The sequence below is a fragment of the Montipora capricornis genome, chromosome 12 (genome assembly GCF_036669925.1).
Source record: "Montipora capricornis isolate CH-2021 chromosome 12, ASM3666992v2, whole genome shotgun sequence".
Lineage (NCBI taxonomy): Eukaryota > Metazoa > Cnidaria > Anthozoa > Scleractinia > Acroporidae > Montipora > Montipora capricornis.
The window spans coordinates 38,260,885-38,277,437 of NC_090894.1; the positions used below are offsets into that span (position 1 = coordinate 38,260,885).

Sequence of the window (16,553 nt, forward strand, 5' to 3'; positions counted from 1 at the left end):
TTCAAGCGCTCGAGGGTGACATCGTGCATCTTCCTGCCCCTAAAACATTTTGTAAACAGGACATCGACTTAAGCAAAGATACTCCTTTCTTTGCTACTGCCGATGCTCCACTTGCGCTTGTTAAAGGGGCAATCATTGATCGCGTGAACACACAGATGATGGAAGTTTGTTGGCGTCTGTTCCATTTCTGGCGACAGATACCTCAGAGTGAGCAGGAGAATTTAGTTCCTTGTGTAGGCTGCTTTGCCAGATTTATTTTGACAAGCAAGTAATTGGTGTTCATCTTTGTGCGATCTCCCTTTGTTTACAAGAGACGGTTGAGGTTGTGACGTCAAAGTCACACTACTCGGTTGAAAACGGCTTGTCTACCTAAACTTATCTGATGTATTGGAACCGAGAAAGTAAATATGTAATCAAAATGTAACATTTTATTGATTTTTATACCTTTTCTTAAAAGTGGCAACTTCAAAGTGGTTTTTCAACAGTACTCGGCAACCTTTAGGGTAAAGTAAATAATGCTTTATATTATTTCGTTAGAACGGGAGTGAGTACTGTTGAAAATTCACCTTCAAATGCAAAACATGTGAACTTGAAACATAATTTTGAGAAAATAGTGATTGATAATTACGTGCCTTGCATGGCATAAGTATAATGCGAACCATTTAGGAAATACGAACAATAACAGCTCGTGACACTGTTCATTATTTTAACGAGAACTGTTGCTGGCTAATGAAATGTAAACCAGCTATTACATGTTATCTAATTAACCAATTTCAGTGTACTGAAAAAACTCCCTTCAGCTTTCTTGTACACATATTTTATTATTGTTGACATACACCTTTGTCACGCTTCCACCATCTTGGATTCAACATGAGGCTAGCCGTGCATCATTTCCGAGATGGCGCAATACCATTGCTGTGTGCCACACTGCAACAACGATGGGCGCAAGAAAAGCCATAAAGATTTAAGGTTTTTCAACTTTCCAACAGAAAAGAAACTACGACAGGCATGGATAATAGCCATTCGACGTGACGAAAGTCCACTTTTCAAGGTATGTATCGTAGAGATAAAGTTCACATTTACGAACTGTCTTTGTCATCACTGCCATGCCAAGGACGCAGAACGTACACGTCTCAGTGCCATTTGTTTAAGCGCTCCATTGAGCTTATTGACTTCATTGAATCCATTGCTAGCGAGTGTAAAGACCTTAAAGTGTTTCGATCTGTTTGTCATTGTTTGTTCCCTTTGTATACAGATACAAAAGGACTCTACACTAGTGTGTTCAGAACACGTTAAACCAGACGAAATTGAAAAAACATTGGCTGGAAAGAAACGGTTAAAGAAGCAAGTGGTTCCATCAATATTTGCATGGGTTAAACCTAAACAAGAGCGATCAGAGAATTTATATCAGCGAAGAAAAAGGCTTCGATGTGACACGCCGTCGCCCTTAAGCAAAGACGTAGAGGTCAGTGATGACATGGCTGGATCTGCTTCCCTACTACCATCACTGGTAGAACCAAGCAAAGAAGGAGCTCTTTGTAATCGGATAGCAGAACTTGAGGAGATAATTGCTGTTACGTCAGAAAAGATTACTGTCATGTCTCTGGACAAATTTGGATTAGAGAGATTTTCCAATAACCCCAAGCAAATCCAGTTTTACACAGGATTCAGCTCTTATGAACTATTGAAATCTGTGTTCATTTGGTTGGAGCCATCTGCAAAGAACATGAGCACGTGGTCTCAAGTTCAGCGTAGTGGTACTCCCCCAGTTGATTTTCAAGGCAAAACTGGTGACTCCAGTACAAAGTGTATGTTGCCACTTATTGACCAGTTTTTTTTAATTTCTAGTGCGTGTTAAGCAAGGTTTTCCTATTGAAGACCTGGCTGTGAGATTTAAAGTCAGTCCCAGTACAGTTCGTAGAGTGTTTTTGACATGGGCTAATTTTCTTTACTTCATGCTTGGTCAGATTCCCATTTGGCCCACAAAGGTTCAGGTAAAGGCCAGCTTGCCTGATTGTTTCAAGCTAACATACCCAAATACCTGTGTTATTTTGGACTGCACAGAGATTAAGGTACAGACCCCGAGTTCCAAAGTTCTTAATTCTGAATTTTATTCCTCTTATTAGAGTTACACCACTTATAAAGGCTTAGTAGGTATTTCCCCAAATGGGTCAGTTACCTTTGTTAGTTCTCTGTTCCAGGGAAGTGTGTCGGATAAAGAGATTACTCGTCAAAGTGGAATTCTTAACTTGTTGGAAGAAGGGGCTGTGGTAATGGCAGATAAGGGGTTTTTGATTGAAGACCTTCTCAAAAAAGTAAATGCAACATTGATGATTCCTCCATTCTTAGGAAAAAGTAAGGGTTGTAATGTTTCTGGAGGTAAGCAGTTCACAGCAGCAGAGGTTTCTAACACTCAAGAAATTGCCAGACTCCGGATACATGTTGCGAGAGCCATACGCAGGGTCAAGGAATACCATTTCTTTGACAGAGTTCAGCCTCTTGTGTTAGGTGGTTCAATAAATCAGGTTTGGAGTGTTTGCTGCTTTCTAACAAATCTGAAAGGGCTACTATTCTGAGATTAAAAATCAGTATTCAAAGTCCCCTATCACATTAGGAATAGGATTATAGAGGTTGGAATGAATTCCATCTGACCACTTTGAAGATGAAGTGGGCATTTTTACTCTTTGTATTGTAACATCTTGCACCTCCCCTGGATTTATTCCTTGAGATCTGTTTGGTATGTTCCACGTTTGAGGTAAAGACGTTTTGGAAATGGCAGGAGGGACAGTCTTAAGACCAAGTGCCTGAAAGTGGGCCAGAAGATAAAGTAAACCTATTACGTGATTGCATTTGCCCATGCCTGCTTCACATTCACATCGAGCTGAGAGTACCTTGGTTGCAGAGGCCACTGCTAATGTGACCTGCATGATAAACTGCATTTAAACGGGATAAGTACGACATTCAGTGTCCAAGTCATTTTTCACATAAAACTTGATAAGTAACATAGACGCTAATTTCACTACCGTACCTGTAATTTCCAAGGTTCATCGTTTTTCCTTTGAGATTTGTAACTCCGAGCCTTGATGATGGCTTCGTTGTTGCCGCAAGATTCTACTGTGAAAATGGATAGTGTGTGCTATTACAAACATCACCAACAACGAGCATGCGCGGGGTGTCTGTTGAAACAGACGTGTTTTTTGAGTAGGACATTTTCCCCTCCCTCCATCGCGTTTGTTGGGATGTTCAAGAGTCGAATTAAATGACAAAAACTAGAAACAATAAAAGGGGAGACCGTGGGTCCTTGGAAGAATCGCCGAGGGACGTGAAAAAACTGAACAGTCAGTCTTCTCCATCTCAGAAAATCGAAGGAAATATGGCAGAAGGTGAAACCGCAACTTGTGATGCGTCCTTTCAAGAAGAACCAACCCTATTGCAATTGCGAGATATTTTAGTTAATCTGGAAAGCTCTGTGGCAGCAATATTGCAAGACAATGCTAATCTTAGAGAAGAGCTCTCGCAATTTAGAGCGACTTTTCAGTCACATGGCCGCGACATTGAGCAACTTAAGACAAAGCTTGCGAAGGTCATAAGTGAAAATCAAACACTTAGGACTGAACTTCATCAAACGAGGAAAAACTTAAAGGAGGAACAAGATGATACATCTAGAATGTGGGTGGAGCTGGATGAACTAGAGCAGTACAGTAGAAAGTCCTCCCGGGAAATTTATGGAATACAGGAATTGGCGTACGTGTCAACAGATGAAGCTGAGTATAGCGCTAAGATTCGTGAATTCCACCCAATGTTCTGCGAAAAACTCTCTTATGTTAAAGATAAGCGACTTTTCTGGGAAATGCTCAACATGGAAATCCGGAATGTTACAATCTCCTTTGCCAAAGGAAAGGCGAGTTTGGTTAGAAAACATGAAAGAGAAATAAAGGAGCGATTGGATAAGTTGGATAAAAAAATATGTCATAGCGCTGATTTAAATAACGTGGATCAAGAACTAAATGAATATGACGAACTTAAGAATGAACTTAAACTAATCTATGAAGTGAAAAGTAAAGCGACTATATTTAGAGCTAAGTGTAACTGGGTTGAAAACCGAGAGAAAGCGACCAAGTATTTTTTCAACGTAGAAAAAAGGAATTACAACCGAAAGGTCATTAATGAAATTGAAACCGAGGAGGGCGCATCCATAAAGGATAATAAGGAAATTTTGGCGAAAATTTAACAATATTATAGTGATCTTTATCAATCCAAAATATTACCGGATCATCCACAGGAAAGTTTTAATAAGTTTACACAGAATGTAGAAATGCTAAAACTTTCAGACGAGGAAAAGGTGTCTTTAGAAGGTTACCTGACATTTGAAGAGTGTCAGAAGATATTAGAAAGCTTACCAAATGAAAAATCACCCGGTGAAGATGGATTTATGGCGGAATTTTATAAACACTTCTTTGATTTGGTGGGGTATGATCTTGTTGAAGGCCTTAATGCAGCCTACGATATTGGGCAACTGTCAGTATCTCAGCGCAGAGGTGTGATCACTCTATTACCCAAAGGGGATGAGTCATTAACACATTTATATAACTGGAGACCAATAACATTATTGAATGTTGATTACAAAATTGCATCTAAAGCTATAGCGAAGAGAATTGAACCAATCCTAAACAAACTTGTCCATTCAGATCAAACTGGATTCGTTAAAGGAAGGTATATTGGAGAGAACATCAGACTGATAAGTGACATTATGGAACAAACAAAAAAACTAAATAGTACAGGGGTTCTCATCTCAGTAGACTTTCAGAAAGCTTTTGATTCCCTTGAGTGGTCCTGTATCCAGTCAGCTTTAGAGGGGTATAATTTCGGTGAGGGAATTGTTAAGTCGATTCAATTGTTTTACAAGGATATAGAGAGTGCAGTTATGAACAATGGATATTTGACAAGTTGGTTTAAGCCTTTAAGAGGAGTGAGGCAAGGGTGCCCTCTTTCACCATATTTATTTATTTTGACTGTCGAAATTCTGTCTAACAATATTCGACAAGATACAAATATAAAAGGAATAGTTATCTTTGGAAATGAAATCAAGCTGACCCAGTTCGCGGTTGACACCAATCTATTTTGTCGTGACCTTGACTCAGTCAGTGCAGTTCTTAACAAAGTTAATATTTTCAGTAAATTTTCAGGGTTGCACCTTAATTTGGTAAAACAAAGGCAATGTGGCTTGGAAGATGGTCAAACAATAAAACAAGACCTCTGGAGATGAAATGGGTGTGAGAACCGACTAAAAAATTTATGTATCTTATAACGTGAAAGGAAATGACCAACTTAACTTTAAACTTAAAATACAGAAAATGCAGTCTAAACTTGATATTTGGAATTCTAGAGCTTTGACACTATATGGCAAGGTATTAATTGCAAAATCCCTAGGTTTGTCGTCTTTGATATATTCAGCATCTATAGTTAACGTTCCTACAGATATTCCTGCTAATGTAACAAGTAGACTCTTTAAATTTCTTTGGAAAAATAAAAGAGATAAAATTAAACGGGATGCTATGTATCAAGAATATGACAAAGGCGGCTTGCGAATGATAGATGTTGATGTAATGTTCAAGTCATTAAGGTTAGCATGGATACCCAGGCTGTTACAAAATACTAAAAGCAATTGGAAAACTGTTCCTGAGCATTTCTTTTGAAAATGTGGTAGTCTTCGCTTCCTCTTAAGGTGTAACTACCATACTAAATACTTAGTAGGCCTACCAAAATTTTATAGGGACGCTCTTTCTTTCTTCTCCGAACTGAAATCTCTTTATAATTATAATTATAGCAAAGAAAATCTCCTGTTTAACAACCAGGATATTCTAATAGATGGTAAACCTTTTTTTTCTTGAGGAGTGGTTTTTGAAAGGTGTTGTTTCTGTTAATAATCTGTTTCATGAATCAGACCGCTACCTTACCTTTCAAGAATTTCTTTCGAAGTATAATTGTAAATCAAATTTTGTGGAGTATTATCAAGTTTTAAGCGCAATACCAAGCTCTATGTCTAAAAAAGTGGGAGAGATGGATAACACGAGCGTGGAGGGTTTTGTCCAAGGGGCCCCATCTTTTATGCTAGATGAGAACATAGTGTTAAATTTAGAGAAATTAAGAGCAGATGTCTGTAAATATCGAGCAAACGGCGGCCACGGTCAAAAATTAAAATTCGCTCATATCTTGTTCATAGTAAGGTATTAGCAAGTAACTAAATGTGGTGTAGTTTGTTTTTGAAAAGACCGCTTCAATTAGGAGAAAATCGACAAAATCAGTTTTCGAGGTCGGCGACTTGAAACAACCAAATTTTGAGGCAAAATGAGGCGTTCTCAAAACTTCGCTCGCACGCCGAAAGGAAGCAAGTGGGGTAAAATATTCACCGATAAATCAATTTGTTTAGGGTTTTACTGCTAGTTTGGTGGTGATTTCTTATCTTAGCGATAATCTGGAAGATAAACAATTTTAATTTTGTTTGGGTTCTTTTTCAACTGACCGTGTTTTAAATTTAGGCTGAAAGTTGCGTTTTAAATTTTAGGCATGTGCTACACCTTGGTTTTACCTGAAACTCAAGCTATACGCTATTTAAACATTGTACTAAAACATATGTAAGAAATGGCTTGGGTAATTTAATTTGTACTTCAAACGAACCTTCTGAAGTTGAATAAATTTCCCCTGAAATATGAAACTTTTTCATGACCGTCGGTTTGTTGTATTAGAATATTTATTACCCCAGAGTGTTCTTCTTTTCTGAGTAACTTTAAGCCACTTTTTATACCTCATTTGGTGTTATTCTCAACTGATCACTCTGTGCCGGATCGGCTGGCAACCCACAAACTCGGGAAAACAAGAGAATTACTTCAAAACCTCTGACTGAACTCAGCATATCTTTCTTTATCCTACCTTAATACTCCTTGCACTTGAAAAATCCTAGGCCTTAAAACAGCTGAAATTTTGATAGACCCCTCTTAATAACTGCTAGACAGGTGTCCTCTTCATGCTTTACCCCTTTTAGTGTTGCGTGACAGATCAAAATCATTCGCACCTGGAGGGGGTAGGGAAACCGGTCAGTGTAAAACGTAGACTGCGGACTGCAGACTGCAGACCAAGGGTAAAATGCAGACTGAGAGTAAAACGCAGGCTGGGTGCAAAATGCAGAATAAAGACTGTAGACTTTTAAACATTTGTACTCCTTCTTCTCCAAATCGGTGAAATAGCTAGCCGGTATCAGTTACACAGTTCGCTTCCTAGTCGAAGTGCATTGCCCATTCGCCAGAGGTTTCAATGAACATCCGAACAGCTTAAGTCTGCGTACCTTGATTTGCAATACTTTCATAGCAGGTCATCCAAATTTCCTGCAGAACATCTTTCTTTGTTGTTGGAATGATTTACTACCTTTTTTGTCGCCATATTTCTTCCTGCACAGTATTTTGGGTCAGCAGCTTTCATTTAAGCGTAAACATCTTGGTGTTGTACCAGTTCACGGTCCCTGGTCACGTATATCGAAAACTTCGCATCTAAAGTTGAAGCGTGAAGTCTCTCGGACGAAAAAAAAGGTTCAAGATTGCTATTATGTTTTCGGGTCGTCGACGACATTCCAGAGAAGAAAGGAATGGATTTGTGAAAGCAGATGTCGTCAAGTAAGTGTTCGTTTACATGTATTTGCGGGATTTTTTTTTCCCTTAAACCCTTCCACGACTACAGTTTACGCTCGGTCTGCATTTTACCACAGCCTGCGTTTTACTCTGCAGTCTGCATTTTACATACAGTCTGCATTTTACCCCTGGTCCGCAGTCTGCCGTCCGCGGTCCACAGTCTGCGTTTTACACTGACTGGTAGGGAAACAGATGCGCGAAAACGAAGCCAAAACTTGTAATATTTCTTAAAATAAGACTGTTTGTCAATCGTCAAAGATCTTGCTATTGTAAGTTCAGTGTTCTACATTGCAAAGTCTTCGATATCACAGTACCATTAAAGACAAAAATAAACTGTCCACAACAAAAACACTTTGAATGAGTCAGGTTTTCACTGCTCACAACTGGGTCATTGCTCGCTGAATGTATGGCCACTATACCAAGTCAAGTTCGTGCTTCTTTCTTCATATGCAAGCCTTCCAGGTTTCCCCCGCAAATGCTGTTACAATACCTTTTTAACCAAAACCGATCATAATTATTTCTGATAAGTGCAGTTTTTTCCAAAGGCGATCAGCTTGTCAATGTAAGGGGCTTTTCTCTTTACTTTGATGTCCGTTATTGGTATATCAAAGTGCTCACAGATATCCTTACGCATTTGAATTGCAAAGATTGATAGCTTTGAATTTGCAATTAGTTCGCAGATGTTATACCTGTCAGAGCATATTGGATGAGTAAGGGCAACCTCTTGAAGAACTTCACTTCTCAACTCGTCAAAGGCTTTCTCATTTTCAACGTTCTGGTTTTCTTCAAAGTCGCTTTCCGTCATTTCGTCATCTTCAAGTTTGCGCTTTGAGGACAGTCTTGAAAAGAAACTTGAAACTTGCTGACTGGTCAGAAATTCAGAACTGCTAAAAAGGCGGTTTCCATTACTGTCTCTAGCCGTCATTGACTTGGATACCGAGGCTGCATCTGCTTTCTGGCCGGTTGACTCGCCAATACGAAATTTACTGGATAAGTAGTCTCTCTGCTTCTCTGTGAATCGTGTCCACTTTACGTGACTAGACTTAAGGGCCCAACCCATTGGTAAAAAAGGCTGATTCGAGAAGTTAAGCTGCTTTCTCACTTGTTCAATCTGTGGTACACTACCAGACTGACCTTGTAGCCTCTCTGCGTAACCAAGCGCTGCTCTGTCAAGGAGTGTTTCATGCTCCAAAGCACATTCGTGTTTTCCGAGGTCCAGATGGTGCTGTAAAGAAGAAAATCTTTGATAAACTTTCATGCATCCTTCCTCGGGACAGGAAAATATATGAACAGCGGGTGACATCTCAGTCACAGTCTCTTCTTCGGTATCTGAGCATTGCTGGGAATTATCTGAGCAAGGTTGACGCCTGGATTTAACTTTAATAAAGTGTGCATTCGGCATTGTTGTGGCTGTACCCTCATCACATCTCACGAGATCTGGAATCTGCACCAACTGTGGAATACCGAGGTCCTTGAGGCGTATGCACTTACCAGGCCCTATTCCATACGCTCTCCAGACGGTCAGGCTTCCGTTGTATACATTGTTGGAAATCAAACTCACTCCTGCAATCTTTACATTCAAGGACGGTGCTGGGTCTTGTGCTGGGATGCATGAAACGTCAACTCCAGGAACACCTCCCGATGACTGGATAGCGTCTACCATTTCCTTGGCAGTCTCGATGTTAGACCCTTGATTAACGTAGATTTTCATGTGTGACTTAATTGAAGCCGCCTTCCTATCACACGGGCCTTTACCGCTCTGTGCGTCTGAAAAGTCCAAGCGTTTCACAGTCACTCCACTAGCGCAGCCTGTAAAGCTGGCCCCCACTATCGTAGTCCCGCAGTGGTAACAGCCGGCATTGTCCTGTCTGTAAAAGACAGTTTTCAGATGAGGCAGCTGCGACTTTAACTTTCCAATAACATCCTTCATAATGGAAAGCACCGCACAGCTGTCTTGGTTGCAGGTCTGGTAAACATGCACAAATGTGATCATCTCCAATTCGTGATTTTCGGCTAGTCGAGTAGCTACAGTAATGTGCCAAGACATACCCCGCTTCGCAAACCAATCACTTTGGCTTTCTCTAAACTTTCTTGGCAAGAACTTCTGAACCAGGAGTACAGAATTTTCATCGAGAGCATCAATCACCTCTATTCGGGCTCCATCCTGATTCACACAGCGAAGTAGGTGAGCTTTCCAAGCCCAGATGTTTTGCTTAGCTTGCCCTTCAATGAAGTTCACCTCTTCTACCACGTCACTAGAGACGTTGCTATCAGACATCTTTTCGATTGCGTCTTGTATTTCAGCAAGAAGTGAAGAAAGTAGGTAACAGCGATCACAGGTTTCTAGATGATTGTGTGGGCAAATGATCTGATAATCCTTGTCCCTAGGGTCGCTTAGTGCATAAGCTCTGCAATGATCTGGAATGTTGGATTGCTTAGAAACATGCACCTTGATTCGATCGAAGAGAAAAGAAATCCATTAAAGTTTTTCCAAGGTTTTCATCCACCTTCCACGTTCTTGCCATTTTGAAGCTCGCCCCAGTCCTCGCTTAAAGACGGAAGGAATCCTGGTGATGAGCCCTTTCGAAGCTCTACCTCAAAAACGAGCAAAGTGCCCCTTACCGGTCTTTCCAACAGCATTTTTCGTTAGCCGTAGGTTGAACAAAGTAAAATTCTGTGCACTATCGCCAGCTTTATTGAAAAGAAGCGTGCTTACTTGTTGACTTTTGTCATGCGCACAGTTCATTTGCCTAAATATTCATATTCGTCAGCATGTTACAGTTAAAATGAGCACGGTAACTTCCACTCCACAAATCCATGCATGTTATGTTCAGTTCTTTTTTTAATACTAGGGAATCACCTTAAAGTTCTGCGCAATTGAAGTATTAACATTAAGCAAAAATGCAACTCGACTTTTTTTAACCAAATGATCACCTCAACTGGTTCTGCCCACCGTTTTATTTCACTAGGCTATTTTAACATTTCTCTAAATTGAAACTGCGTAGGAACGACAAATCGCATTAAGCTAAAGTGAAAGTCTGCTCGAGCAAGCTTTTTCAACTAGCACCAATTAAGCACATAAAAACATTGCTGCTTTAATCATCACCAAAATCCTGTCCTGCTCGTTCTCCAGAGAATCTTGGGAACGTGAGTCAAAGACATTTTTGGTATCTTTGACTGGCACAATCGCTAGCTTCAGCTTGTTAATTGTGAAGTCTAGATTTATTGCGATGTTTCTTATATACACAGACTAAAGTTATTTGAAGTTTACCTTAAAGTCGCCCTTTAGATAACGCTTTGCGGACTTAAGCCGCTCCTTTTGTTTCCTTGCCCAAGTCATTCCCATAAATGAATCACCCAATCTAGTTACTACGTCATGGAGATCGTCGAAGGCTTGACTACCAGCACAACTTATATAATGTAGACCCTGTAGAGACTTCCTCACAGAGGCAGAACAGACATTGAGAATTCTCAAGAGTGTACTTCGGCTCAGTGTTGTGAAGCCACTTTCACTTGAATAAGCCAAGTACTGCTTGACAATGGACTCTGGCACCATCATACGAATAACATTAGGCACTGTGATGACTTCCTTTGTTGACAGTTTTATTGATTTCTGCCCGAAGGGAAGATCCTGAATGACATGGGTGCTCGTTATAAAGTCCAAGAAATGATCAAGTTGTGTTTGGGATACCGCCATTCGTGTCTGGGATGACTGCAGTGATAGTGCTACACCTCTACCCTCGACCAGGATATGCTTCCTTGCTTCACTGAATTGATACCTAGTCAGATTGGGAATCCATTTCTTAAGTGTCTTGAACGAAACCTTGTCTGCCATTATAGACAATACTTGTCTCCTGGTTTGCCAGTTACTCGTATTCCTGTAGCACTCAGCCAACGCCTCCATAAGCACTTCATCTACAGGCTCACGCTCGTTACCACTAGGGTTTTCATCGGAAGATTTGGATGCAACAAGTGATTTCCAAAGCTGTCCACTCTGATTTGGTGCTACTTCTTATAGTACAGCATCAACTGCTTGATTTGCTTTGCGTAAGTGACGACGCCTCGTTCGTTCACTAGCCTCCTCCCATTGCGTCGTCAAAGGAAATCGCACCGGACTTATGCCTCGGGTTTCTAGAAAGGTGTTTAGCATTTCAAGTGGTTTACACTCCCGTTTGTCATGTTCACTTGCCTCGTTTGGCGAGTAGATACTTGTTGCTGGAGTCTGTAGTCCAAGGTAGGGTAAGGACGATGGTGTGCTTTCTGCCACTTGACCTACTGTGTCACTTGTTTGATCCTGCACACGAATTGATGGATTGATTGATTAGACTGTTGACCCACATTATAAAAAGACATGTTAGTCTTGTAGATTAAGTACAGATAATAATATAGATCAAGTGATCAATCAAACAAAAAAGCAGAATGCATTAATTCAATCCTCTTTTCATAATGAAAGATACAATTCGCTATGCATATCATATACTTTATATACGCACTTGGCATGTGAAAATTGGAGGTATCATAAAGTGATAAGTCTTCGAGAGTCAGAGTTGTTTTGATTATAATACAGATTAGCTTGTGTTGAAATTATAAAATGAGCGGGGGAGGTAGGGGCACCCTGCGAACAGAGCCTCCTTTTGCCTTCTTGATCGAGAAGGAGACAAGGAAGGTCTGCCTAAATCCCGTCAAACCTTTGAAGTCACCACAGCCCAAACGTCTGGACTAATCAGTCTTGTTTTCTCTTGTAAAACTAACCGTAACTGTTTTTTCATAAACCGATCGTCATAACTGAGCCCGCTGTTGCCAGCGCACGGCTTTTAGGCCTGGATTCGAAACGAAATCCTAGCAACATTCCGCGCATGCTCAACAAAGATCTTACTTGATTCTTGCAGAGTCTTTCTTGAGTACTGCTGGCAGGATGAGGAAGAGGTTGAAAGTGCCGCTATTTGCTTACGCAATCGACAATAGTTTCCATGTATTCTGTAAATGCAAAAAAGAACCTTGTTCCCATCAGGGTCCATCTTTGTGAGGGATTGGGAACGAGGCTGCTCAACCCCTTTCCTAGGAAAAAGTGACTTGGAGACAGTTACTAGTAAGCCTGTGTGCCAAATGCATAAAGGGGTGGAAGGGAAGAGAGATACTTAACAACCCTCGCTTCCTTTTTTCCCTGACTTCAACACAACTTTCGACGTCTCTCATGTATCTACATTGTTCCGTCTGTGTGACAATTATTTGTAGGTCAAGAAAGATTATCCTACCAAAGACATCTCTGCCATTTGAAATGTTACTTCGCAATCGTCAAACGCAACTTCTGCAGTTTCTGTGTCAGGTTTCCAGTTCTCAGCCAACATTTTTCTGCAGTTAGGGCATACCCCTAAGAGATTACAAATATCAGTAAGCACGCTATTTTAATTAGGATTGCACATTCAAGTAAAAAAAAAACAAAACGATTTCTTGAACATTATTTTTTTGACATTGCCCGAAGTTTAAAACCGAACAGGTGTATTGACGCCTTTTTAAAAAAAAATCAGTGAAAATGAATTCTGCAGATAAAATGAAATTAATTTGATTTATTTCAGCTAAATTATTTTCCTTTGTAAAGACGTTTTTTTTTTAAGTCACTTTTTTTGAAGAAGTACATTAGCGTTAGTTCCTTTATTTTTTAGAGTTACAAAAGGGATACAAACCTGACCCAACAGGAAGAAATATCCCACTCTGTTGTAGCACTGTTTGTGAACCTGCTTTGCTTAGACCTCTATCCACTTTTGGCTTTTTGCTCACGTCCTTACTATGACCTGATAATATCGATGGTATTCTGCATTTGTCCGGAACTCGGTTCAGGTAAAACCAAGGTGTAGCACATGCCTATAATTTAAAACGCAACTTACAGCCTAAATCTAAACTTCGGTCAGTTGAAAAAGTATCCAAACTAAAATAAAATTGTTTATCTTCCAGATTATCGCTAAGATAAGAAATCACCACCAGACTAGCAGTAAAACCCTTTACAAATTGATTTAGTAGTGAATATTTTACCGCGCTTGCTTCCTTTTGGCTTGCGAGCGAACTTTTGACAAGGCCTAATTTTGCCTCAATTTTTGATTGTTTTCAAGTCACCGACCTTGAAAACTGATTTTGTCGATTTTCTCCTAATCGAAGCGGTCCTTTCAAAAACAAACTACACCACGTTTAGTTACTTGCTAACACCTTACTATGGACAAGATATGAGCGAAAACGATTTTTTGACTGTGGCCGCGAAATTTCGATTTTGCTCGATTTTTGCACACAGGTGCTCTTAAAATGTCGAGATTTTTATCGGCTCTTGAATTTTGAACTACACCAGTCAACTCCAGCTGGCTTACAGCGTTGGAGTAAAATACTTCCAATTGACAGTGCTTCATGGGGAGAATGTTCTAAGATGTCATATAAAACATGTAAGGAAACTAAGTTAAGAGAATTTAAATTTAAACTTCTTCACCGAGTTGTAGTGACCAAAAAGGAATTGAAAAGATTTGGAATTAAAAGTGAAAGTGACTGCTTGTATTGCGGTGAATCAGATTCCATAGACCACACTTTTCTTGACTGCCAATTTACCTCGTCTTTTACTCGTCAAGTGGTGGGGTGTTTTAATGCCACCAACAATACCAGTTTCAATCCAGAACCTAAGGAAATAGTGTTTGGCTTGTTTAAGCAATGCCTTGCTGGGCATGAGGCTGTGAGAAAGTTTAACTATACTTTCTTATACATGATGTATTACATTTATTCAAACAAGCTAAAAGAGAGCTCGATTATTTTATCTGAATTTTTTAATAAGATTAATTTTAAATACAAGGTTGAGAAATTTACATGATTTAATTTACTTTATTTGCCCTCTTTGATTAATCACTCAGTTCTCGTGCATGTCAGATCATTATTTGTATTTCTTTTCTTTTCTTCTTATATATATATATGTATCTTGTGCAATGTAAACTTCTTTTATGTTAAATAAATTACAAAAAAAAAAAACATCACAAACAAAACCCTACAGAGACTTTAGAGAAGGCCACGTTTTGCCGATACAAACCTTCCACGTCGAATATATATCCTTCACAAAAATTACTATAGCCCCGAATCAACACTTTCTTCAGTACTTTTGCCTCTTGTTTTGTCCATTCATCGACAAATCGTAAGCTTAGTTCGGGTAAATTTTTCAAGGATTTGCTCCAGCACGAGGATTCAGGAGTTGCAGTCGCCATTTTGCATAGCTACTCATGCACGGCTAGCCTCGTTTTGAATCCAATATGGAGGAAGCGTGACAAAGGTGTATTGTCCGTTCATTGCTACAGTTTACAATATTGAAATAGTCACTCTAGTACTTTGTTCTGTACCCCTTGGAACCCAATACAGCTTCAATACGTTTTGGCATGCTCTCTACAGTTTTGTCTTTCAACTTGACCTCAATTCTAGCAAACATATCAAGTACTCTGTTTTTGAAATCTTCAAATGTTTCTTTTCTTATTTGGCACGATACTGCTTCCTCAGCTAAACTGTTTTTAACAACATGAAAAATATTTTCAATAGCATTGAGATCTGGTGAGCGAGGCGGAATTTTATGGTGTTCAGCTTCTATCTGTTCCATAGTTCTAACTGAAGCTTTGCTGTTTTGCGAGGGATTGTTATCCATTAAAAATAAACGTCTTCCATTTCTTTTTGGTCCGGCTTGAGTAAAGCATGAATTAAAATTGTCTTTTATAAACTGAGAAAAAAAAACAGCATTCATTTTCTCGTAGATTTCCTTCAAAATAACGCCTTTTCCATATGCAATTGCCACCAGTATATGAAGTCTCCGTCCTCCTGCAGTTACCTGAAGTCCCTCACCTTTCTTTCGCCAAACTCTTGCCTTTGGTGAGCTTCGGTCACTCATGGGATTTCCTTTGTGAATGAAAGAAACTGCGTCCAAGTAAAATGCAATATCTTCTTTCCAAAAGTTAGGATACTCTAACAAATCGGGTTTCATTTCCTTGGCGTATTTTATACGTTTCTTACGATCCTTAGCAGTCACTAGCCCTTTTTGTCTGGCCTGAAGAAAATGATAGCCACGCTCAAGAAGAAATCGGTAAAATGTTCCCTTACTTGCCATTGTCATATTCAGTCCACTCTCTTTAACCAACTCCTTCAAGGTAAAGTTGACATTAGTAGCCCTTATTTTCTTAAAAGTACATGCATTACATTAGAGCTTGTGATTCATGAATTTTCTTGAAAACTCCACAGCACGTAAATTATCCCCCACAAGCACGTTTGCGAAAAGAAACAACAATGTACATGTTGTACATGACAAAAAAATGTTTAACTTACGTTGCACATGGTTTTCTACCATTAAGAAACTTTATGAACAAGTTCACAGCCAATAGAAGTGCCCATGGATTACATACAGTAGCTCTCACTTTACTGACCCTTGTTAGCAGAAACAGACAATCAATGGCAAAAGTAGTTGGGACGCTAGTGTCAGAATGGGCCTGAAAACCTCTCAGACGTCAGAAACTAAGCATAACTGTCAAAATTCCACTGAAAGCTTCAAAATAAAAGTCCCCCCCTCCCCCCAATCAATGTTGAAATAGACAAGGAAATGTATGTTCACTATTGGCGACATTGTTCGGGGAGAGGGGGCAATTTTTCAAACTCAGTAAAAATACCAACTTTAAATGGTGAGTGTCCCAAGAATTTTGCCACTGATTGTAGCAAGAAAACATTACCTGAATGTCATGAGTCAAGTGCACACAGGATCCGTAACAAAAAAGAAACAATTAGGAAACAAAATTAATAAGCCACTGCCAAGTTGCCTGGGTATGTGCCAAGTCTTTCATATAGAATGCGTTTGCATTCATGTTCCAATAAAAC

The 16,553-nt window shown here is 39.6% G+C and overlaps 2 protein-coding genes across 2 annotated transcripts; both read left to right on the forward strand.

Annotated features, from left to right (window-relative positions):
* Positions 1–898: 898 nt before the first annotated feature.
* On the forward strand, positions 899–2,576 carry LOC138025796 (uncharacterized). The gene is made up of 4 exons (XM_068872957.1): positions 899–1,051; positions 1,256–1,799; positions 1,849–1,994; positions 2,127–2,576. Exons 1-4 carry the CDS (start codon positions 899–901, stop codon positions 2,574–2,576), a joined length of 1,293 nt encoding a protein of 430 aa, XP_068729058.1.
* Positions 2,577–3,259: 683 nt separating this feature from the next.
* Positions 3,260–4,231, forward strand: LOC138025797 (probable DNA double-strand break repair Rad50 ATPase). Its single transcript, XM_068872958.1, has one exon. It carries the CDS (start codon positions 3,260–3,262, stop codon positions 4,229–4,231), a length of 972 nt encoding a protein of 323 aa, XP_068729059.1.
* Positions 4,232–16,553: the final 12,322 nt, after the last annotated feature.